Source organism: Strix uralensis, chromosome Z (assembly GCF_047716275.1).
Source record: "Strix uralensis isolate ZFMK-TIS-50842 chromosome Z, bStrUra1, whole genome shotgun sequence".
In the NCBI taxonomy this organism is placed as follows: domain Eukaryota; kingdom Metazoa; phylum Chordata; class Aves; order Strigiformes; family Strigidae; genus Strix; species Strix uralensis.
In genome coordinates this window covers 1869560-1896403 of record NC_134012.1, presented here as the reverse complement: position 1 = coordinate 1896403, position 26844 = coordinate 1869560, and the positions used below count along the sequence as shown (strand labels likewise).

Below are 26844 nucleotides of genomic sequence, written 5' to 3'. Positions count from 1 at the left end.
CAAAGGGTAATTGGATTTTCAGAACTGCAAGTGGGTTTTTTTCCAGTTCAGTCATGACAGGGCCAGAAGGTAATGATACATCTGCCATGATGCAACAAGCAGACCTGTCTTCTGTCAAGAGTTGAAATCATAAAGGAATAAGCTGTCGTTAGCAACCTCTCTCCAAACAGTAGAGCTGTCATCTCATTGTTTTCCTTTGCTGGCATGGGGGCTGGTGTGGGCTTACATACCCTGTCAGTTCAATATTAGTCTAAGCTTTTAACCTTTTCTTGAAATTCTGACTTAATAGTTATTAACTCCTGTACAGCTTATTATGTATTATTATGTATTTTGTGATCAATTAATATTGCTTTCAACTAACTGCGCAACTTTTCCTTCTATCTGCTTGGTGATCAGTAATGCAAATCAGTATTTGAGAGATTATCAATTCCTCATAAAACGTTTTAGAAGGATTTAAATATATTGCTTTTTGAATTTTCTTTCCAGAGTACGGTGTATTTCATGCCAATTATACGTGACAAATTATTTAGTAATACATTGTAATTTGTGTTTATGTTTTTAGAAAGATCTCAAAAAGACCATCCAGCTAGCTATGTAACTTAAGTTTTCTTAATATTATCCCCACAAAAGTAGGAGTTCTAAATAAAGTTTTCTCTAGTATGAAGTACTCTACAAGCAACGTTAGTTCTATGGTCTAACAGAAAGAGCAAACGCAAATACATATCCCAGAGTCAGAAAACTGGTATTTGAAAGAAAACAATATAGCACATTACTGCCCATTTTAGTGAAATTTTACTTTCAGAAATATATTAGAATGCCCAAATAAGACTATGATTAGCACTGCAACTATTAATAAATAAATGAAGTATTTTACCATCTTTCTGCAACAATATACTTAGCAGACATAAAAGGTACATAAATATTAGTATTCCGCAGAAGAACTGTGATTGCAGTGAAATGTCAGCTGTGTTTTTTTTCCAGAAAGTGTCACTTGCCCATCTTATTGAAATTATGCTAAGCATGTATAAACTGTAAGACAAAATTTTAAATCTTAGGTTCCTAAAATATGACCAGCAGAACAAAGAGGATGTTGTCTAAAAAGATATTCTATGCTTAAAAGTGAGATGTAAAAACCTTTCAGTAGGAATTCTTGTTTGTGTAGTTTAAAAAAAGCATAATTTCTTGACAACAATGTGTAAGTATCCACTTTTGAAACCGGCTGATTTTTACAAAATGGAAACACCAAAATGTGTTACCGTACCAGTTACTAACCAGTAAGGTTACTAAATTACATAAAAGTTATGGCGGGTAAATTTACTACTGTTACACTGAATGATTTTGTTGTTCCATTCAACTGAGTTACAAAACTAATGACACCTTATTGCAGGATGAAGAAATTAACCACCCTCACCAACCTGATAGTTTTATACAAATTAATGATACTGAGTGAATACCTCCAATATTCTGACCAAAAAATATTCGTAAGAACAGAAATTGTTAAGAAAATGAAGTAAGAAGAGTAGGATAAACACAAGAAGAAAACGGAATCATGTTTTATCAGCCATTAAAGAAAGATTTCCATAGCTGATACCCATCTTATTCAAACCTTTTTTTTGTTTCTTCATGGAAAGTCAGATTTTTGGGTGCTGTTGCATTTCTTCTGAAAAACTCATCCAGGTTCTTTGAAGAAGCTATTTTTCTGGTGCTATTACCCCTGCGTCAAGCATTAATTCTCCTTTAAATAGTAATAAAAATATCTAAGCTATCTTAAAGTGTGATGAATTTGAAACCAGGCAAGAATTCTTGGGATTTTTTAAATTTTTTTTAAAAAATCAAATAACCGACAGTTGCTGTGGTTCAAATTTATTAGGATCCTTTGGACCACAGCTGTCTTCAGTAACAAATGCGCTGAATTTCCAAAGACATAGAAAACATCCAACAGTTTCTTTGTACTTGTGCAGTAAGCTGATGTCCTCTTTATTCCCTAGAGGAAAAGGTATCAAATATAAGACTACTCCAAAATTCTTCTCAATGTCCAGACCTAGGTAAGCTGAGCTCCCATTTCCCCAGGGAACAAACTTTCTCTGTAAGTAGATCAACTTCAGCTTCTCCTCGCCCAACACTCAGTGAACTTTAACCTCCTCCTCAAGAGCCTGGTGACCGAGGTCCTCACAGGGAACATGGGAGCCCCTGAACTACACAAACAAAACCAGGAACGTAAATCCTTAATTCTTGACACCCCAAGTAAATGCCCTCATCACTGAATTAAAGAATTTACCTCTGTATCTCACCATCTCCTCCTGTCGCTGCTTCAGTCCTTGTCTACATGACTAAATAATAACTGATCTGAGAAGAGCCTGACTGTACGGACAGCGAATGAGACATTTACGCGAAATGTAGAAGAGACAGATTAAAATTCCTCTTCTAATTTGCATTTATTTATTTATATAATTTACATTTATATATTTATAAAAAGTGGACTAGCTTCAGTGTGGTATTATAAGTGGAGCAGATCCTCATTCCCAGAGGAGGGACTTGAACTTCAGTCTCTCACACATCAGATGACTGTTTCTGTCAAAAATCAGTTATTTCCCACTGCAGAAAGTTTCAGTAGAAAAGTTCTATTTTAACAAAACAACAAACCTATGCAATATTTATTTCGCACCATATTCATAGGAAATTGTCATCTTTTTTGTTTTAAATATCTTTATAATATATATGTTTTGTTTTAATTAAGCTTTTGTTACAGTCTTACTGCTTTGTATTGTCACATTTGCCTTTTTCATACTTGTTTTTGTAAAGGAGGTCTTTTCCTACAGTGTTTTAACGTATTTACACATATCTGTCTCTCACATTGTGTACACTTTTCTCCCTCCTCCTTTTCCTACAATCTGTTCTCTATCTAGTAGCTTGTTTGTTCTCCTTTATTTAAAAAATCTCTTTTACACTATCAAGTTTGAACTTCTGAATTAACACATTAATCTTACCTCTTCACATAAAACCTCGTAAACGGCTCCCAACACCTATTACACAAAAGATTGAATCTACACAACAGAGTTTGACATAAAAGATGGAAGGAGCAGCATTACCTACAGGAACCACCCAGATGAAAAGAAAAAACACATTTCTAGCTACTCGAATTCCCACCAGGTATTTCTTCTTGGATCTTTTCTTTCCAATGTGTATCAGCCCCAAGCCACTAGAAGCATGATAAATTTTAAGCCTTTACATTGCTCCCTTATTCCGCACATGAAAAGTTTTTTTTATTTTTTTTTTTCTCAAAAGTGTTGTACCAGAGAGAAATAGTTTCTTTTCTTCTTTTAACTCCCTGGTTGGGAGAGCAGTATCAGTTCATTCTGCTCAATCCCCCTGCTCACTGATAACTCCAGTTTTCACATCCCTGTTTTCAGTTTTTCCAAGAAATGACTGAAGCTTGTTTGTGGTAGTCTCATCACTCTCCACAAAGAAAATCAGTAAGGAAAAAGGTACAGTTTTGACCTACCTAGAGGGCTTTTTGTTTGTTTGTTTGTCTGTTTGGTTTTGTTTTAAGGTAAGCAGAGGTGATATTTCTGAAATCGTTTCTGCACAAAAGACATTTAAGCACTACTTTTGCAATTTTAAAATTATTTTTTTAAAAAAAGAAAACCAAATCTCCAGCAAATGTTTTGAGCTCCTTGTGTATGTTTTACACACACAACAGATCAGTGGAATTTTCAAATCCTGGATACTATTATCTACTTCAAATTCACATAGTTTATTAGAAAAAAAAATCCATGTTCTCCTGTCATCAGCACTGTAATCTTATGCTTTGATAAGATCTGCTGGTTTCATTCAAGGATGAGACCTCCTCTTAGAATGAACGCTGGAAGATCAAGGAAAATAATTCCTTACTTCAAACTGGCAACATTGCATGAGGAGTTACCACAATTTTCATTCAGGCCGTTTATTGTCTAGGCCAGTTATTTTCACTTCATAGGAGACAGAAGTGCCTAAATCAGCTAGAGGAATGAACACCAGAAAACCCAGAAAAGGATGCAATTTTTATTGTTAACTAAAGTAGGCGTCCTTATATTTCACTCTACCATAATTTCCTGCATTTGGAAGAGTAATTTATATGATCTGTACATGAAGTAGACATGATATCAGCATGTAACTATCTGCATTTGCTTTCTAGTCATAACATAATGATTCCAAATACCTTCAGTGGGGTTCCACTTCCATAAAATACTGCCTTATCTAATCAGATATACATCCAATTCCCACTACAGTGATGACAGGATATGAAAAATTGTATTTAATATAACACAATTGAATATGATCTAATTTTCATTTTGCATGAAAAAAATAATTGCAAATATTATGTGTTCTAAACATGTAGCACCATTTACCAGAATTTTAAGATCCACAAAAAGGGAAAGTGGGTTTTATAGTAGCTGGAACTACTGAACTAAAGAGAACTACAAATTTAAAAACCATGCTAAGAAAGAAGTCAAAAGACAAGAGCACAAAGTCTGATGTCCCAATGTGATTGAACAAATAGATTTTTTTAAAGATATTTTCTCATCAAACTCTTTGTTTTTTTGTGTTTTTTTTAAAGAAGCATACAAAATGCAGGAATACATAATCTGTTTTCAATGATAATAACCTTTGGAGGGAACAATAAAATTTGATCTCTGTCACACTGGCACAATCATTGCATAAAATCAATAAAAATAAGAAAACAGGAAAGATTATCTGTTAATTTAGGGATAGCATCCCAGTTTTAAACACTCAGCCTCTCAAGTTAGCCAGGACAGTAGCACTTCTAGGAAAGAACGAAAATGCAGGCACATAAGCACTGCTAGAAAAATTTAAGTAGCTACAGCTCTTAGGGTTTCTTGGGAAAGATTTTGGAACTAGCACTCTAGAAATTAACCTCCTACACTGGACCTACCATACACCTATATTACGCACAATAATCCTAAAGTATTTTTTGTTCTGCCTCTCGGTCTTGATTTAAAATGAACAAAAACTTTATGTTAGAAGAAGGCAAGCATTGCTTTCACAAGCCCAGGTTTCTTTTTCACACAAAGTGTAGTCTGGTTCTTTGTTAGTGGATGATACAAACAAAAAATAACTTAATGGCTTAACCTTTTAATATGTTTTCTTTGCTTCATCAAAAAAAAGTAAAAGTTCAAACAATTTTCTATACCGAGTACTTTAAAGCCAACTGCAAAAAATTAAACTTCATTTAGCAAAATATGTAACAATCACAGTGACAACACTGATTATTTAGAGCATTAGCTTAACTTGGTAAATATAATAGAAATACTGAGTCTTAAATAGGCTATTCTACTGTTTACTACAGGAAGTTTCACTTAGGTAGCAGGATGCAAGAGATGAATTACACCTAGAAAGTTCCAGTGTTAAAAACATTACACAAATTATGCAGTCTCTCACATAGATGTAAATGTAACAAAATAGTGTCCCTAAAATGTAAATGCTTTTTACTGTCAAGTATTGATAGGTGAATCAGAATGAATCAGTATTCAGTGCAAAACTGAAAAAGACTGTGCCTCTAATAAATTCAGTACAAGCCTAGCAAAAAAGCCTGCTGTTATCATGAAAGCTCATGTTATCATGAGATTATAACAGACGTTGAGTGAGAATACGTACAAATTTAATGAAATGTAAAAGAAAACACTTCAAATCATAACAAATTTCTGTAGTGCCTTCTATTGCATCTCATCGCCTGCTAAGGGCTCTTGTCACGTTAGCTGCCATATTAAACTACACGGCAGTGCCGCCACAACAACATGACATACAACTGAAATTTTTTTTTTTTATAAGAGAGAAACTTGGTTCCGTTAGAAAAAAAGTTATGGAAAAAAACCAAGCCAGTACTCCCATCGTAAATAAAATGATCATATAGGGAAATATTGAACAGTGATTAATGAGTTAAAACATCACAGATCTAGAGCTCTTCACACACAGGGACACACGTACACATGCATATGCACACACGTGCGCTTTCACTTACCTCAATAGCTCTCTTTATATATGGTATCTGCGTGCCACTGTCCAGATCTTCATTAATTATAAGTCTCCTAGCCCACTGACCTGCTCTGACCACTCCGTTACCGTGAATCAGGACCAACATCTTGTCAGGGTTTGTCAAGGCATCTTCACTCATGAAGATAAAGCTCTTTGGTTCACTCTCAGTTGCATCAACCTGCAATTACAGACAACGCGCACTTTTACGCAACAATAAAATTTTTTAAAAGAACATCTGTAGTTATAAAGTTAGCCACCAAATTGATATAAAAACTTTCACCATTTAACAACTATTTGTATACTTAAAGATGAATTTGTGCCTAGTACTAAATAAAAACAAAGCTAATATCTGTGCAACGTAATTCTGAAACATAAAAATATGCTGCAGTTTAGAACAGTAATCCAAAGGACATTAAAATCAAAAAAAGGGGTAAAAAGTATGCTAAAGCTTTGAAACCTAAGTTGTTTACAGAAATTTACTGGCAAAAAAGAAAGTCCATAAAAGAACAATCTATGGAGGGGAAAAAAATAATCACGTAATTTGTCACTTCTAATATGCCTGAAGCAACAATAAAATTCTTACATAATATGAAAAAAATCCTGGAGAGTTCCATCTCAGCCACCTCAACGTAAATACCCAATAAGCCACGTAGGAAACGGTACTGTAAATTTGTCTATTATAAATTTAACAGGATAGGCCTAATAAAATATAGAAATCCCATTTGGGTCTAAATAATTGCTACATTAAGAGTCCTGCACCTGGGTCAATGCTTACCTACTCTGCTGTAGGAACAGATCAACAACCAGCTTTGATATTTAGTAAACCATAATCTAATTCCAAGTTTTGTCCTTCTCTAAAGAGTAAAGCAGCACTTTTTGTTCCATAAAAATGGAAGTTCTATAAAACAGGTCTACACTTGGTTTAGCAAGCCTGGCTCAACGCAGAACTGTGGTGTTGTAAACAACGTCAGAGCAGAAAAAAAAATCCTGTCTTCTCGTTCTTCCCTTCCTACCATTTGAATACCTAGAAAAGGAAGCATGGAACAGGCAAATCTCCCCGTTCTACTGTACTCCACACCCCATGGCCCACACAGTTACCTGTACAGCTGCTAGAGACAGTCCTGGATTGTTTTATGCTCTGCAACAGTGATGAAAGGCAGGTCAGGATATCAGCCTTCCGTTGAGACAGGAGGAATGACTACTTGGATTCATGGGATCGCAGAATCACAGACTGGTTTGGGTTGGAAGGGACCTTAAAGCCCATCCAGTCTCACCCTCCCACCCCGGGCAGGGCCACCTTCCACTAGCCCAGGTTGCCCAAAGCCCCGTCCAACCTGGCCTTGAACCCTTCCAGGGAGGGGGCAGCCACAGCTTCTCTGGGCAACCTGTGCCAGGGCCTCACCACCCTCACAGGGAAGAATTTCTGCCTTAGATCTCACCTAAATCTCCCCTCTCTCAGCTTAAACCCGTTCCCCCTCTTTCTATCCCTCCCCCCTGATGACGAGTCCCTCCCCCCTTTCCTGTAGCCCCTTTCAGTCCTGGGAGGCCGCTCTAAGGTCTCCCCGGAGCCTTCTCTTCTCCAGCTGAACCCCCCAACTCTCTCAGCCTGTCCTCACAGGGGGGTGCTCCAGCCCCCCGAGCATCTTCGTAGCCTCCTCTGGCCCCGCTCGAGCAGGTCCGTGTCCTTCTGCTGTTGGTGCCCCCAGAGCTGGACCCAGCACTGCAGGGGGGTCTCCCAGAGCGGAGCAGAGGGGGAGAATCCCCCCCTCGCCCTGCTGCCCACACTGCTCTGGATGCAGCCCAGCACACGGGTGGCTTTCTGGGCTGCCAGCGCACGTTGCTGGCTCACAGGCAGTTTTCCACCCCCCAACCCCCCCAAGTCCTTCTCCTTGGGGCTGCTCTCCAGCCACTCCTCGCCCAGCCTGGGTTTGTGCTGGGGATTGCCCCGACCCACGGGCAGGACCTTGCCCTTGGCCCTGTTGAACTCCATGAGGTTTGCACGTCCCCCCTCTCCAGCCTGTCCAGGTCCCTCTGGATGGCCCATCCCTTCCCTCAGCGTGTCCCCGCACCACACAGCTCGGTGTCATCTGCAATCTTGCTGAGGGTGCCTCAACCCCACTGTCCATGTCCCCAACAAAGATGTTAAACAGCTCCAGTCCCAGCACCAACTCCTGAGGACACCACTCGTCACTGGTCTCCACTTGGACATTGAGCTGTTGACCACAACTCTTTGAGTGTGACCATCCAGCCAGATTCTTATCCCCCGAGTGGTCCATCCATCAAATCCCTGCCTCTCCAATTTAGAGACAAGGATATCGTGCGGGACACTGTCAGATGCTTTGCACAAGTCTGGGTAGACTTGTGTAAATGATTATGTAATTTTTTTTCTCATACATGGGTATGTATTCTTAATTAGGAAAAATTAATTCTGCAAGAATCTCCAGACTTTTTTCAATGCAAGTTGTACTTTTTAAATTAAGTCAATGAGGCTACTTGAACAAGAGGAATTCCTAACTGGAAGAATGGTCATGTCTCTCCAGTATCTGCCAGTGAGATGATGACCGTATCCCTGCTCCAGAATGACATAACATCTCACGTATCTCAGCTTGCACTTTCCGCACCAGGCAAAGTATGCACCTTCCCTCATGCTTTGCGTGAAAATAGAAAACATGGTAAAAAATACACTCTATTGAAGTACAACAGGTACCATACTGGGGTTACAGTCAGATCACGCTAACACTTCTGAAGTTGCAGCATCGATACATTAAAATTTAACATGGCTTAGGTAAAAAGTCAGACAATACCAAATCTCAGCTAGTACTTGGCAAGATATAATTGACTTTTGCACATAAACTGAATACTTATGATACTGTAATTAAGAGAAAACATTGCGAATTTGTATTTTAGACAAAGATATAACTTAGCTGTGTGTTTTAGTATTTATAAACTAAATTTTTGTTTAGTATTTAGGAAATACTAGCACTTAGTAATCATATGTACTAGAAGATACAACTAGTTCACACTTCTGCAAATACGCTAACTTCAAAAAGTTAAAAATATCCACCAAGATCATAAAAAATAACTCTTCATTCTCTTCCTCAAATTAATCAAATTTGGAAACTTTTCTTCAAGCTAATTTATCTTCAGACAGTAATAATTCATTAGATCAAGCTTTCACTAAAGAATGCACATAAAGGTCACTCCTGTGTACAACCTTACTTTATTGACAAATCAACATAGAATACTGTTTAGTGCTAGACAGTCTGAGTTCGCAGAAAATAATTTATATTTATTAGTCACCTTCTCTTCTGGACCTACTCATGAACACTTATTTCTGATCCTTTATTTAAACACAAATCGAGTAAATTCAGTAAAATGCTGAACTTCAATTAGTTTAATTTAACAATTTGATTCAACATCATTATTCACATGCAACACCAATCTCCCAATAATCTGTAGCTCAGAATGTCAAACCAATCTAAATTCTGCTGATAATTTACTGTTTAACACTACTGTTTAAAGCTTAATTTTCCTTTTCTCAGATTTATTTTTCCAGTACACAACTACACCTTAAGGTTTATGAATGTATGCAGTTATGGTGAATTCTCTTGAGTTATGTACTCTACATATATTATGATGTTCTTAAGGTTTTCAGACAGTGAATTACTTTTTCCATATGAGTTCTGTCTCAAATGAGCTATCACCTAATACAGTAGTACCAATCTATAGAGTATTTTGGCAGCATACTAGTTAGTATTTTGCACAGCTGCCATCAATATATAGGGTAAGATCAAACTATACTTGAAATCTAATCTTTCTGACATTCATGCTACCACACTGACATTGGCTTAATTTTCAGTTCTTAGCCACTACCAACCCAAGATGCACAAGACCTGACTAGGCTCTAGGGGTCTTCTCCTTAGTATGTTGGAAGCTTTTAAGTTTAAGATTGAACGTTAAATTTTTGAAGGGAAAAAAATCCACTAATATTTTTCTTACTCCAGTTAAGAAACATAGTAAAAATTATGAGCCTAGAGCCTACAAAGTGAAACAGGTGTAACTTGCGACTGCAAGAAAGAACATAGCAAATAAATGGAACTGAAACTGAAAAGACTCAAAAGGATTGTGAGAATTGTGAGCAGCTGGTGGAGAGAGAAAAGCGCTCATTTGCTTTGCAAGATAAGAAAGTCTTCTGTTATGCAGTTCTACATAAAGCTTGCTAACTCACTTATGTTACAGTCTTCACAATATTGAATATCTTGGTTTATAATTTCACTCAAAATTGTAGAAAATGAAAACTGCTGATCAATATTACAAGCAGCTAATTAGCATTTGGTCATTACCACAACTAACTTGATAAACCTGAAATCAGTGGAATTTTTACAAAACAAGTATTGACTGGACCCAGGCAACAAAATAGCCAAAAGGAACATGCAGTGGAGATAACAGACCATTGTTTCTCAAAGAAAAATAGTTCTTGGCTGTCTGGTAGATCAAGAGAACTACTGAATGAAGTTTTACCTATTGAAGTGAAAGAGCAAAGCATTGATAAGTTAGAAGATTCTGCAAAGTGAGACCTTTCAGTGCCATTGTCAATAAACCATGTTAGTAATTATTTAAACTTCCATCTCAAACCTTCCCAGAAGCTGTTAAAGATGCATTTAATTCAGAAGCACCCTCTATTTGTCCTCAATAGCTAAAGAACAGCAAAGATCAATCACTGATTATGCCATTAAAACTAGAGAAATACAAAGACTTCATCTGGATAAAAAAATTGCAGTCATCTTTATGTTCGTAATATAACCTTCAATGGAGCACAAAATGAGAAATGTAGAAGAAATAATTGAACGGTTTCTCCCTGAATATGAGTCTCTTCATTTAAATTTTCAAGTCCAGTAGTATAGGTTGAACATCAAGAGAACAATACTCTACAGTAACAATAATGCAATATGCATCTTCAGCCTCCCTGTGTAGGAAAAAATGCTCAGATTTATGTTTTGTCAGAGATGCCGACATAATAAAATAATGGGTGAGTTTTCCCGATTTTCAGACTGCTCTTGTTTTCATATCTGAAAAGAAATTTACAAACAGTTGTGTCCAAAACTGAAGCTGCCACCTGAGAAAGCAAAATAAAGACAGCAAGTTGGACTTTGCTCATGAGGTTGAAATTAAGAAACATGAGAGAACATGAAACGCTGCCATCTTAAACCTTTGAAGCATAGCATTTCTGTACACTAATTAAAAAAGGTACTCCACTTAACACGGCCCTGAAACACATCTCATGTATTTGCACATCATTACACTGTCTACTTCATTACCAGCTAACACAAAAAGGAAGGCCGGTACACCAACTTTCTGATCACCCATGATGAAGTTCAGAAAAAACCATGTTTTTGTATTCACCTCTAAAATGTTCATATAATAAGGTCATGTTTGTAAGAAGAGCCATCTTGGTCAGATCAAGGTCCCAGGGTCCTGTTTCTGACAACTGGCAGATGGCTTAGGGGAAGAGTACAGAACGAGTGGTTTTGGCAACCAGTAACTTCGGAGCCTCCTGAGACAGAGTTTATAACTGGACAAGCACGCACAATAGTTCAATGCGCCTGTCCCACCTTAGTATTGTCAAATGCTTTTTTTGAAAGCATTTATACCTTTCTCCTTGATAGTATTCTGTGGCAATGGGTTCCACAATATAATTGGGACGTATATGAAATAGTACTGTCTCTCTTTCAGTAGGGATCTCCTGCCTGATAATTTAAACTTGATGCCCCTTACCTTCTCTATTATGAAAAAAGCAAAAAACCATTCCCTATTCATCTTCTCTACACCTTTCATGATTTTATAGATTTGTCATAGTCCTTCCTCAGTCATCTATTTTCCAAGCTGAAGAATCTTTGTCTAATCTTTCTTTGTCTGAAAAGCATTTCATGCCTGTGATCATCCTTGCAACCCTCCTCTGTATTTTTTTTTAAAATTCCTCATATCCTTTTTGATATGGTGTCCAGACTCCATGCAGTGTTCAAGATGAGGGCCCACATAATGAGTGGAATGATGATGTTTTTCTGTTTTGTTCTCAATACCTCATAATTCCTAACATCCTATTTGCTTTGAGGGTTTTTGACTGCCATTGAGCGCTAACTGATGTTCTCAGAGAACTATTCACGGTCACTCCAAGCCTTTCCTGAGTTGTAATAGCTCATTTAGAGGCCACCATTGTGTTTACAGAGCGAGTTATTTTCCCCATAATTTCACATTTACCAGAATTGAATCTCATGTCATTTTATCATCCAGTCATTCAGCATCATGAAATAATTCCCCAACTTGTCACAATCAGCTTTAGATTTAAGTATTAAGTATTAAGATTAAGTATTCTAAATAATTTTAGAAAAAACAGCAAAGTTTGTTAGCTTCTATTAATTCCTTTCCTCCTTTTATTTACAACTATGTCAATGCAGGCCTTAATAACACTGCATTGGTAACAAATTATTTCATCTACAAATATGAACACCTTTTTTCCCTTTTAACCAGTTATTAACTTGTAAGGGGACTCCCTCCTCCTATGCTTCTTAAAAGCATTTGGTGAGCTTATTGACAGCTTGTTGGAAATCCACGTACGCTTTTACTGACAAGATCTTTCATTTTCACGTGATCTCTGACTCCTTCAATGAATTCTATTTGGCTTTTTAAAAAGAAACCTGTACTGACTTTTCCCCCAATATATTATTTCCTCCTTAGACATAGGAATCACTAAGAATCGCTCCTGGAGGCCTTTCAAAGACTATCTCATTTACTCATTTTCCATTTCTCTGATTAAAATAGCTGATTTCAGCAGTAAGTTACATACTAGTTGGTTGTTCTGCAGCTTCATATTTGACTTCTTACAGAACCCTGGGCTTAAAAACCATCTCACCCTGGAATTTGATTATCGTACAGTACATTGATTTGTCCTAAGATCTCCTCTACTGATACATCAAATTTCAGACAGTTCCTCAGAATTCCATCCTGTTTAGAAAAAATTTAATAATAATCAAGTGTGAAAAGTGGACAAATAATACTGGAAATAATCATGCTAGTTTTTCTTATTTGAGCTGAGCATTCCTTTTGCATGCAGCTCACCTATCAGCCTCTTCAGCTCTCTTTTATTACTAGCCTTTACAACTGTAACAAGCTCCTCAAATTCAGTATTGGGTGATCTTACTGTGATTTTATATGTAACCTGACAGCATTTATACTCTTTTCTATTTTCCTCACTTGCACAGGACTTACTCTTGCTACAGGCTGTCTTATTACTTCTATTAGTCTCCTTTACTAGTTTAGGCTTTTTTGTGTTGTTACTCGGGAGTCTGTCAGTGGTGATTTAAACATAGCCTTTAGACAGCTTTAATTTTTCAGCTTCTACATACATTGCTTCATTTTTCTCACTTTTGTAGGCCTCTTCATAACCTATTTTTGACTGTGGTGAGGGCTTCCTACGCATAATAGTCATTACTAAAGAAAGGTGCTCATACCTTGTGCCAAATTTTCCACGCTGCTCACAATTAAACAGCTGCATATATTTTGTGAGTTCTTACTTTGCTCCAAAATGCAATTAAATTATGACACTTTGCAGAAGCTGGAAGTAATACATTTGAGAATAGCTTAAATGCACTACTGACAAACTGCATCAGTACATCAGTGCTTACTACATAATTTATAAATAAGAATAAACACAGATTAGTTCAACAGTGGGAGCTACACAGGGCCATTCGTCTTCCAAGCCAGACACCCAAATCTCAGAGCCCTGCAGATGAGTGCCCACGTGACAGAGGTGATGGAGGTGTTGTAATACTTATTCTGAGTTTCTTCATGTTCAATTTTTGAAGCTAATAGATCAGCCTTAGCGCTGCACTACTTACATGTATATTCCTTTTCACAAAGGACATTCAAAGAAAGTTCTACAGCCTCACAATTGAGGTGCTTTAAAGTTTACAAATTACACCTTCCTGCTTGCACAGAGAGAGGGTGACGTGGCTTGGGGAAGTCTTTCGACACATTACCTGTCTGGTACGTGGCAGTACTGCCTGGACCAGAAATTCCCCAACAAAGAAAACCAGTTGGTAGAGAAGTTAGAGATCATGACCAGCACTGCACCAAGCAGACTGCCACAATGAACCCAGTCCTCTTCTCTGTCTACACAGGGAAATCTGAAGTGGAGAAACGCCTTCTCAAGCGGTCTTGGGGCATTGGTGCAGCCTATGTGGTTGAGTAGGCTGGGAGCTCAGAGGAGAGCTGCTGCTTGCCCTCCCACTGCTCCATGGAGATCCTGGCACAGCTCCTTCTGCCCTGACCAGGAGATGCTGGTAAAGCCTGGCTGGGAAACCTAGAGTAGTTTGGGCAGGTTATCAAAAGATTCCCTAAACAACACTTAGGGAATGGAAATGGGAACTGTGAAACGTTACAGAACTGCTAAAGCAAAGGACCTTTTCCTTCCTTACCTCAAATGGGTCTTCCTTGACTGAGTATAAAGGAGTGGCTGAGAAAAAAGCTTCTCAAAGACCGTAAGAATTCTTTATGATAGTGATGGAAAACCTACACAGTGCTGTCACACAACAGTCTCCCCATGGTCTCCAGTACGGAATATAAAAATACCTGAACAACATCACGGTATCACATGTATTTACAAACTCACACGTGTTCTTCAGGCAACGCTTCATCACTTCCAAGGGTTGATCAAGTATTTTTACTAAACGAGCAGCCCTTCATACACGTTACAAGTCACCAAAAAATGTGTGTTTTAAAAAAAGACTTGAAGTAGTTTACTGAAACTCAGTTTGACTTTATTCCTCTGTCTGTAAAGGCACGTTTCTTCTCTACATCCAGCTGTAGAGGTCTCAAACCATTCACAAATACTTTTCAAAAAGCTCTGGTTCCTCTATCAAAGCGACCACATTTTGAAAATTCTGGTATCTGGTAAGGCAAGGAAGGCCCAGCTGGAGAAATCAAACACGTGAGAAGTGAGGTAGAACCACATCTCCAGGTGCACACACACGCTGCATGAGAAGGCAGCGTCCTGAGACAATGCCCTGCACAGAGCCTTGGCACACCTTGTCTTTATCTGAATCCTGGATTGCAGGCTATGCTTTTACAGATCCAAACAAACAACGTCTTCAGGAAAAAAAAAATTATACTTACTGGGAGAGTTACTTTCTTCAAGTGGCATTCCTTTTGCAGTAATTCATAAACATATTTAGTAATGATCTGTAAGAAAAAAAAAAGAAAGAAATGCAAATAGCTATTAAACCACTTACAGTAATGATATATCCAGGCAGTCAACTTAAAGGCTAGTTGGTTAAACTTCTAAGCGCTTGTATACGTGTTCCCACTTATCTGAATCCTTTACTAAACAACTAATTATAGGACTTGGAGCTTTACACAAAAAGGTCCTCTCTGGCCCTCAGAAAACGCTGCTTGTCAGTACAAAGAAATTGTAACTGTACCTGTGAATCCATCACGTGCTGCTTGTGAATAATTATGTGCCTCAAAACTAAGGATTATAACCAATTAATATATACTCAGGGGTACAAGAAAAGCTCTCTTTTGCAAAGAAATACTTTAAAAGCATTTTTTTCCATAAGCAGGACTCCTGAAACCCTCTCCCCTGCAGGTTCACTTCATGAGCTACAGAGAGAGCAGATCTTTAGTCACCCCCAGCACAAGTTGCCTTGCCATTTCTATTCACTGAACAGGGGAGGGATGGGTCAAAGGTTTCTAAATAGAAGAAAAACCCTGACTGATTCCCCACTATGGGGGAGTTTAAGTCTCTTGTCTTCATGTAGAAATAAAATTGAAATTTTAGACCTGAAACAAAAGGAATTATTTCAAAGAGCAACCAAAAAAAAAAAAAAAAAAAAAAAAATCAACCTAGTCGCAAGGAAAGGCTTGCTGTCTCAAAAGTAACAAAGTTGTTCACACTTCAAAGGCTTGCCTAATATCTAGGGAAATTTTTTTTCACCCTTATATATTCTAAGAAAAATGGAGATGCAGATGTAAGAACTTTCTAACTATTATTAATTTGGGAATTAAACGGAGGAACAAACTAAAGCACTTTGTCCATATGGGGCTGTAAAAACAGTTTGGAAGTAACTGCCTGGATTTCACTGGCTACAGGAGTTAAGGGGGAAAAAAAAAAAGGCAAATTAAAGAGGAAAAAAAGTGCTCATTAAGAGCCTCAAATGGTGCTTGCCTTCCCTTTAAAGCTTGGGGAACTATGTTTAAATTCCAGACAGGACAAGATCTAAGTCCCAAAATATTAATCCAAGAATATCTGGGTACAAACCCAGCTGGTATTCTTTAGTCCAACCCCTCAAGGCCACAATTACAGCCATCTGAACCCACAGCATATTAAGCCACAACAGAAACGTCGCTGTAACAAAGCTCTCAAGTGATGGCATCTTAACAACACACTATGAACTGAGCAAGTAGGAGCCAGGGTATCATAAACTTCAATTTTAATTTTCCAAATGCACAATTACCAAATAAAGTTTCAATGAAGTCCAAAAGTTTTCATTATGTACATGTGAGCAAACACAATATGCAAACGTTTGGAACACATTTGAACAAATTAGAGGTACTGATGAAGGCTAATTAAAAATGTTGGTGCGTGCCCCTCCCCTTCCTTTCACAAAAACCCAAAATCTTTATTACGATTATGTGAATTCTTTGCTACCCTGCTCAAATACGTTTATTGATAGAATTATGTTCAAAAAACTTTATGGTTTTAAAGAAAATCAGTCTTACTGAACATTACTATCTACAGGGAAACTGCAGTTGGAGAAAGAATTTAGCTGTGAGCGATGAGTTGATTTAAGACATGTTTATCCCCAAAGCAGTATGTTAGGAACATGCATACAGTGTAATTTTACCTTCAGGGCCAAACTTTTTATGGTTCACCGAAATCAACTTCAGTGTAATGCCAACAAGTAAAGCAGTTAAGTTCCTGCAGTCTCAGATGCTGATGTTGTACAGACATTAAAATGAGTATAATGATAATATGGCCTCAAACATAGAAATTTTATTTTTCACTCTAAATCCAGGCATCTACTAACCGTCAAAAACAGTAAAAGAACACTCGGAAGAGAAAAAAATTGCTATGAAGAAAATATATTTCAGACACTGCTTGCAAAAATCTACACTTTTTTGCAGCAATGTGTTTGTATCTATTTCTTCTATTCTCTCTCATCTATTTAGACTGTGATGTCTTCAGGGCAGAAGTAAACCTTTACTCATTTTTTCCAGAGCCTGGCTCAATGGGGCTCTGATCCTAACTGGCTCTTTATGCACTACTCTAATATAATAAATAGCGATATCCGCCTTAAAAATGGGGCTGTTTAATCAGTAGAGGACTCTGGTATAGCAAAGACTTAACCTAATGTAATGCTTTTAATAACAGTAAACACGAAGAAAGATATAGTAGGTAGGAGGCTCAGACTCAAAGTGTGATATTACGATCCTCAGGCAGCTCAGCACCTGGATGGTCTCCACAGACCAGACAGACTTGAAGAAAAACTGCCATAAACTGCCCCCAGTACATGCAAGACCACACGAGGGGTTTTTTGGCAGCAGAAGATCAACAAGTTCAGGGATATCCTCGCAATGGCTGGTATGCTGTCAGCTTTAAAGGATGGAAAGCGACACACAAGATTTCTTGAAGTAGCAGCAAAGCCCAAAATTTCCCCAGATTTGAAATCATCATCATAACAGCCAGGTTTCCTGCACTTTGCATGGATGTGCCTGGAAAATCTAGCAGAATTCTGTAGTTCCTAGGAATATGGCCGCACGTAACTGAAAATGCTACAAATCCAACATTACTTCTGGAATTTTATGCTTTTAATTACTTCTTGTGATTTTATGGCTGATCTGTAATTTTGAAAAATTAACTTTTAAAATATCTTTTCTGCAGGCATTAAAAAGAGAAGGGAAATTAGACTTACTATTACGAATCTATACGATTTAAATAGCCACAACTTCTTTAAGTAGAAGTATTAGCCCATGTATGCTGGTATTTTATCTTTAAGAACTGAAAACTGTTGTAGGATGTTGAAAACTGTCTTGTGCCTTCTTGCATGAGAAGGTGGGTACGATTCCACTCTATGAACTCTCTTGGACTAATCATTGGTCACAAGGTTGCTCATGATGGTGGGTATTTAGTGACAGAGGCTGTTCAATCCAGTCCAGTGTTAAGAGCTCATCTGGAACTCTCAAGCAACAAATTGTCCAGCACAAGCCACTCTCAAGGCAAACTGTAACGCTTGCTAGAGAGCCCTACTCATGTTATTTGTGCTAACCTGGGATATTTATGCCTTTTTCTAAGGCCCTTGCAACTCATAAGGCGTGCCAACGCCGTAAGCAGTACACTGCATTGTGATTCAAGGTAATAAGGTTGCTGGTGAGCAGGTAGCACCATGTCTGAGATCCGAAAGGAAAAAAGAACCAATAGTACAGCTTGCCCAAAGTGTGTGAAATTAATTGCCTGGTGAATGGAGGAAAAAATGGTATTTCTGTACTTCTTGTATGAGGCACTGGAAACTTCAACCCCATTTTACAGTGTGTCTGCTCTTCATTCATGCAGTCCATCAGGAAAACAGACCCCAAATAGGGTAAGTATCTGAACTAAGCACTCTCCAGGTGTTCTTATTGCCTGCTCTGAGAACTGGGGGGAAAAAAAACAAACACAAAATCAAAAAAATTCCATGCCTCTCATGACCTATTTTGATCGCAAGGGAGAAATCCTTTCCAAGCACAAAAAGGTATTTAGCTTAACACTTCCACCCCTCAAAAATGTTGTATTCGAACTGTGATAGGAGAAACTTTCTTTGATGAAGTCATAGCTTTTCTCAGTTCTGTTGAACTAGAAGAATTCCCAGAATGAAGGCAGGTTGATGACAGCAGGGACCACATCTGAGTGGAACACGTCCTGAACAGTAAAAACAGTGAAAAACACCAGTACCTAACCTCTGCCACCATTTCCTTGTTACAGTTTTCCTTCACCTGCTGTGGACAAGGTTGAAAGCAGTAAGACATATGGTTCAGAACAGGAACCAAACTTCAGCACTCACAACTGCCCTTTGAGAAGCTTAAAACAGTGAGTCTTCTGACTTATGTTGGATATAACAGTGTGGATACCTCCAGAAGTACCTTTTCAAAGCGCTAGGGGCCCCAAATGTGACATCTGCGAAGTCCAACAGTCTTATGGACGATTGGGGCATAGGTCTATGTCCTAACAGTGATGCTTCATGTGGATCCAGAACATAAGTTATTTTAATTATAGAGAAATTAAATTTGATTACTTGGCTGGACAACAAAAAGGATAGAGACAGAGAAGACCACAGAATGAAGAGAAACATATTATCTTATGACGGAGCTGAGATTTTACCCTTGCATTGCTAAATATTCTGCACAGTGGTGGCCAGGACTATAATGCTGCATGCGGTCTGCAGAGCAAAACTGAAATTCCAGGTAGTTCTGGTACACATAATCATAGTACACGTTAACTGGTAAGGTCCTGGCTTCATATGACTTGTGTTCTTTTGAGATTATACTGTTCACATAGAGGACTTTCTTCAGGACTGTTTCCAATTACCAAAAAGCACTGAAAAATTCTCTTAGCTGCATAATTTGTAAAATATTTTCAATACACCATCCTGAAGCTATGTGACCAACACCTGCATACAACTATGTGAAAAGAGAAATTAGAGACTAAGAGCCGTTGAGACCGACACATTTAAAGTTACAAAGATCCTGAAGGTACTGAAGCCTAAACATTTTAAGTGAAGACAAATACCAAAGAGACTCTTCAGTGCAGCAAGTATTGGAGGCCTTTGAACAGCTAAAGTCTGGAAAAGAGGACAACCAAAAAGCAGGCCCACAAAGCAAGAAGGCAACTCCAAAAAAACTTAGTTGAAATAACATACCCCCATTTTAAGTCTGTAAGAAGCTGAAAGAAGCCTTATAACACATATCAAAAACGTCAAGGACCAGCTTGGCGCACATGAGGAAGAGCAGAACTGCGGCCGACCCACTGGTGAACTTTTTCATAACAGAGACAGTCAGGTATACAGACAACAGATCACAACTCAACGACTTGTTTCCTAACACCTACACCCTAATCCAGAGGAGCTGCTTCAGTACATACCACATCAAAAACCATGCCGGGACGCAGTGAAGTGCACTGAGCCTTGCTCATCGAGCCCCTTCCACCCCCCACTCTGTGCTTTACAACCCAAGTCCTCTGAATTATCTTTTTTTTTTTTTTTTTTTTCACTGAGTGTGTTCCCACTTTCAAAACCAACTGTGGGTGACTCTACCCACCACCAGACTACATAAATGAACAGAACAGCAAACCTTCTGCAGAGGGAGAAAAAAGAAAAAGTAAACTACACAAACTTGCAAAATGTTTTCTCAGGAGTGAATTCTCTGCTGAAGACATATTAAAGAAATGGCACAGGCCCGTGTGATTTGTGGCTTTCACTTCTAAACCGGCACCTACCAGTATTCACTGGAAATCATTACCATGCGACGAATGTTCATGGATTCACGACAGATGTGAGGAACCCTTTGGTTAGCGCAAACCACAAAGTCCCTTTGAAGACAATCAAATGCCACATGTCCCTCTCCTCTCCCATATGTGCATCCCTCATGACCAAAACGCCAACAACCCTGTCGCACGGTTGGTGTATGGTTAACACATGATAAAGAATAAAGCACATGTGACATGACAAAGGATAAAGTGCATGCGAGCAGTTGACATTACAACCACTCATGACAGAGGATGGATTACAAGACCTTGGAGAAAGGATAAAGGAGCACAAGCTGTCAACTCAAGTTGTCCACGCCACTGCCCGCTCCTACACCCTTCTAGCAGATTTCTGGGAAAAAATGAAATGGAGTAAGTTACCAGTTAAATATATTCTTCTGGTGGAGCAGATCCAGCTGGATGGATCTGAGATTCCCCACATCACGTTCCTCATTCACAGCTATTCAAAACACAAACAAAACCCCATCACCACCATTACTACTCCTGTTACCACTTTTCACTACTCCAAGGATTAAATGCGAATGGAGACAGAACTACTCTCTCAAAGTTAACAGAGGCTACTTCCCATCAAGAGTGAGATGTGTTGGCAATGATACACTCACTCAGTGGATAGGAGGTTTCTGCCTCTGAAGATGTCAACTTGTGAAACAACACTCCTTGAATGACTTATCAGAGCACTTGTTTTCATTAATTTTTAAAGACAGTTCTCAAAGTACATGAAAGTGCAGAGAGTAAGAGAATCTCATGGCAATAATTTTGCTTGTAGGTTTTTATTAGTGGCCAGATTTTTTAGAATAATATAGGTATTACATTTAAAATTAAGGAGACTGTAGCTAAGAAAACATAGGTGCAATGGCACTTTCCTTCTTGCTTGACTTCCTGTTTCTTCGTAAGTCCAATAATAAAAAGGGTTAGTACATTATTAGGGTCATTAGTAGTTTATTATTCTTTTATTAACCTTATGAGTTAACGATACTTTAACCACAGTTTAATCTCCTGCATAAACATATATTACAGGAAAAAAGAAAAAAGGGAAAAAATTACAATTAAAAATATTAGTGAAAAAGACTTGCTCAGAAACCACTGAAGCCTGACCATCTCTACTTTCTACAATAACTTGCACAGATATAATTTGCTATGCTTTGAGCTGAAGTAAAGAAAAATGCAAGGTTTTTTATTTTTCTTTAGAGAATGCAGAAACAATTCAACCTTAGGTTCACTTGTCAATCCCCACCCTGTGACAGAACTGCGCTTAAAATGTGTAACAGTTGAACATTACCAGTTCGCCTGACAACTCCACATATAGAACAAAACCAACCTCATTTGCCTTTGTGTTCTTTTCCTAAAGTAGTATGTTCGACTTGACGTCGCAGAGTACAGCAAGAGATTCACCCTCAGCTCCCCAAACCTCTAAAACGCTTTCAACTACAAATTCGGACTGACATAACAAGCTACAACCTCTTGAATCTAACTTTCTCAAAAATTGGATCTTTCACAGGCATAGAAAGAATACTGTTTTCAAACAATTTCAATTCCGCCTAAGACATTAGGCCCCTCAGCACTACTAGCATTTTCTAAGAACTTCAAGGCAGTGTGCAGAGGTTGGAGGTTTTATCACTAATCTTAAAAATAAACAAGTATAAACCACTAGAAGCAATGCCATTACGAGTAATGGATTTTCTTGTTTTATAAGATTTGTCTCCCCATTAGTAATAAGCACTTTAACGCAAAAAGGGAGAAAGAGCACAAGAAGGAAACAATCCTTGTAACATCCAGTAGTCTACCCATAACTTTTTCCTCTTTGCAGTGTAAGAGCAATAACGTTCAGTGAAACAAATGCAAAATGAATTCCAACTGACTGCCCTGCGGCAAATCTCAAGTGGTGGGACTGACCCGAGGCTTGCTACTGTGGCTGCCATAGCCTTGGTTGAATGAGCTTTATTTTGACCCTCAAGTGACAAACCTGCCAATAAGTGACAATGAGAGATGCAAAGGAACTTTTTGACATACTGCTCTTGGACACAAGCCCTTACCTAAGAACTGGGACAAACAAAAAAAATCCACCGACACCATGCCAGAACAAAAAAAATCCTAAAAGCTGAATGGACTTTCTAAAGGCTCTGTTCACTGCAAGCTAAAAAAAAAAAAAAAAAAAAAAAAAAAAATCAATGGCATTTTAAAAATCCACAAAAGACCTCACTTGGATTATAGTGTGGGAGAACAATTCATTAAGATGGAATTGACATTACCTCTAAGGGATTTCTTGCGTTTTCTTCTGAAAGCAATTCAATTCAATCTTAACACATGGGTGTGATATTCTGGATTCTGAGTTGACTGATCACAAATAGAATCTCAAGATCTTTTGAGAGAATTAAATTAAAACCAACAGGGATTTGTCATGAATGCAGCATATACTGTTGATATGATTTGACCCAATGTTTTGTTACACGGTCTTTGCTGACACCTGTTGGTTTATTTTTTGTTTTTCTTTTTTCTTTTTTTTTTCCTTTTTAAGAAAAGCATCTCTAAATTTAGAAATCGCTTGGCAATTAATTGACTTCAGAAATGGCTTAATTACATAGCCTATTTTATGAAAATTCTCAGTTCTTTTTAAATATGCATACATATAGATACATATATATTAATATGAAGCAGAGGCTTCTAGCAAGCACCTTGCACCAGAAGCAATTAAACATCAGCAGAAAGCATGACCTCTATCCCCAAGCTGAGACAAAAAACAAAAGGATGAAAAGGTTGCAAAACAAAGAAGGAAACTAAAAAAAGCCCAGAAGAATAACAGAGGAACAAATATAAATGCAGATTATAAACACATTTTAATATTCCAATTCAAAAACTAAAACTTATAATTATTATCTCTAAATTTCCTATTACAGATGAGTTATAAAAAGGGACCTGAGAGAAAGAACAGTAGCAGTTTTGATTATTCCAACTATTAATGAAAAAAACGTAGTTTAGGTGGAGAGGTGGTGCTATGCAGTTTTGAAAGGTTAAAAATCCATGCCAAACCCAACTGACATATCAGATTAACATAGTTAAAGCATACCAGCTTTTGTGCTCAGAGACAAAAAAGTCAGTGATGTGTCAAGCATCTCATTTTGCCACCTTTGATTCCTCAGCAGAAATGACCAGATAAATATTCACAGATGGACTGAAGGCTTAATTTTATGTAAATCCAGGGCAGAACTCAAATTAACACCTTCTTTCCATAGCAAGATGTCTTAACCATTTTGCCACCATGCTCCAGAACAGTACTGGGTCAAAATAAATTGGATTTACATAAATTTAGCTGAAAAGGGCCATGGCACTGACCATTAGCAACATTTCTTTTTTTCTTTTCTTGGCACAAATAGTAGCTGATACCCTCAGAAACACAAATCACAGAAATGTTTATAGTTTCACTATTAAATAATACCTGCACCTCTTTTTACTAGGTCAGTAAACCAAACAGATTGCACCGGGGTCATTAACTCAATCACACACTTAAATGTCAAACCTGGGACGCTGGCTTGCTTTGAGGAAGTGACAAAAGCCAGCAGTTAAATTCTGAGAGAAATGGCTAGCTTTCTTTCTGTTTTTCCAGTTGATGGTTATGATACCCAGTACTCTGAAAAAACTTCCCCTTAAGGAGAGAAAAACCTGCCCTGAAGGCACTGTCTCTTCTGGGGGTATCAAGCTGAGGGTTAAGAAAACACCTTGGACACTGATGAACCTTTTTCTCTTCTTTTTCTTCACTCTTTCTCAAGAAAAGATTTCCTTTTTCTATTCCACATGACTGAGCCCATCTAACCCAGCCTTGTGTTCTGCTGGCAGGCAAACTTAAAGAGGCAGCAAACTACAAAAAACTCCAGATATGGTAAATGCCAGGAGAACTTTCGACCAAGAGGTAAGGAAGATTGTTTCAAATGTGACAAGTAAAATCCCGATGCTTTTGCTCTTGTATAAAATGCAGAAAACCATTTAATATAACAATGAAATAAATTATTATTTTAAATGTCTTCATTAAATCAAATTTGGAAAGGTTATTTTATGTGTTTTTTCCATTTTATTTTAAAAACAGTCCTACCAGGAAGAAATATTCTTGCTAACTGAGGTTTATAAAATAAACTTCCTAGCCCATACTACTTCACTTATTGTAAGGATACTGTTAGTGGCTCAGGAATATTTATATTGATGATGTCCAAAAAGCAGAGCAGATCATTTCTCCCTATCAAATCACAACTGAAAACCTAACGTGACCAATCATGCAGCACACGCACGTCCAAAGACAGCAAATCAGTGTAGCACTTCTCATTAAGCTGCGTGGGCACAAGTATCAGAAGAAGAGGAAAAACAGCTAATAGTGAAGATCTGTACACTACAATTTACTGTGTTTTAATGAATTTTAGCTATATATTTTGCTTGGGAAGGAATCACATCTTTCTCAGTCCAACAAAGATACAGTCCAATTACACATAAAATTGCTTAATATGACAGTGATTAAGAAGGATCACAACAATTCATGATTTTATGCAAACTTTGAGTACTAGCTTGTGTCTTTGACCTTCTATTGAATACAAATATTATGAGAGAAAAGCCCTTTTTTGTTTGTCAAATGGGACATTTTGCAAGCTCTAACAGAAATTTTGCATTAAACCACCATAACAATTAGCATATCCAACTAACTAAGCAGGTATTTCTAAAAAATCTGTGAAGCTATGAAACAGCCTGAGTCAGAAAATACTGATGTCCCGTTCTGATGTCCATTTATACACCTTGTGACCAGGATTGGTTCATGTTCGTCTTTGCCAATTTCCCAAGAGAAGTTTACGTGGCAGGATCCTTTGCTCTTTTGGAGGGATGGGGCAGGCAGAAGAATAGCCACGGGTTCTATACAGAAGTTATTAATAACAAATATATCAAATAAGAAGTAGTGACAATTCCTACTGAACAATATCAAAATATGGCCTGGAAGGGAAACTTCTCCCTAACATCCAATTTCTGTAATTTTATAGTATCTCATAGAAACATTAAGTAGGCAATTTTATCACCTAGACACAGATAAAGAAAATGGACATCGGTAACAGTGAGCAGCATGCTTGTGTGCAATTTATAATTACACCACAGCCACCAGTTCTGTGTTTGGTGAAAGGGTGTTACAAAATAGAGAGACACATGAATGACATTTTAAATGGATCACGTATCCGATAAAATAAGGTGAACGCAAAGAACAGTCCAGAGAATAAAATGAAAAGGTGAGATTAGGAATCAGACAGATTTTTGCCTAAAAGCAACTTGTTCTATGACAAGAGATTTTGATACAATTATCTCTACGCCATGAGAACAGAGCAGAGGACCTGCACTGAGGATGATTTTCTCTCCGTCAAATACAAAACCGCATTTATTGCTCTACACAACACGGGGTGCTGTGATCACACGCTGACTGCGCGTCTCCATCACCACAGCTACTGTCAGTCAGTAATCTGGGCAATGGGTGCACAGGCTGATGGGCACTCCCACGGTGTTCTGCTCAAGGCCTAACCCAGACAGAAGAGGCGGGAGACCAGCATGTCACCACAGAGTCTGGCAGCGAGCAGGCTGACAAGTGACAAGCCTACAGTACCATCTACAGTTTGCCTACAACCTTGTTTTCCAAGCTGCTGCTCCTCCACTTTTCTCTTCTACAAACCGAGACTAAGTCGTAAACCAGGGGCTACCTTCGGGCCAATGTTCACAAGGTGGCTCTCATCTGGCTGAGTTCCTGGGCGCTTGACCACACACAACAGTGGGTCCTGCTGCATTTGTGACCCAGGCCTGGGTCTTGCAGACTGCTCCTGCACCCAGGAGAAGCAGAGCTTGCAGGGGGCAAGCAGCTCCTGCAGAGGCACAGGGAGATCCCGGCAGCACCCGCAGCAATTCATGGGCAACATCAAGGCACAGGCAGACAGCAACCTACAGCTTGCCATGAGAATCCCATTTTTGTCCCCTAATTGATGGCAGAGACCAAGCCTTTTCTTGAGTTAATGAAATGGAAGCTTTGGGTTTTTTAAACAGCAAAATGCCTCCACTGATACTGGAAACAATTACTGCTGCTCCTTTTGATAGTCAGCCAAATAATTTGTTTTTGGCTGGGTTGAGGGGAAATGAATATTGTGGCTTCTCCTGCTATTTGTGCTGCTGGCTAATGTGCCTTATTTTCCCAACACAATATTCCTAAAATTATGAGTTGTAATGAAGGATCA

The 26844-nt window shown here is 38.2% G+C and overlaps 1 protein-coding gene across 6 annotated transcripts in view; it reads right to left on the bottom strand.

The window, feature by feature from the left end:
* The window catches only part of ARB2A (ARB2 cotranscriptional regulator A), a 268419-nt gene that overhangs the window by 197997 nt on the left and 43578 nt on the right, over window positions 1-26844 (bottom strand). For all 6 annotated transcript variants that reach the window (XM_074856313.1, XM_074856309.1, XM_074856314.1 and 3 more), the window contains 2 exons: window positions 15205-15270; window positions 6020-6211 (listed from right to left, as the gene is read on the bottom strand). In XM_074856313.1, coding sequence (XP_074712414.1) covers window positions 6020-6211; window positions 15205-15270 — 258 coding nt within the window. The remainder of the gene's footprint in view (window positions 1-6019; window positions 6212-15204; window positions 15271-26844) is intronic.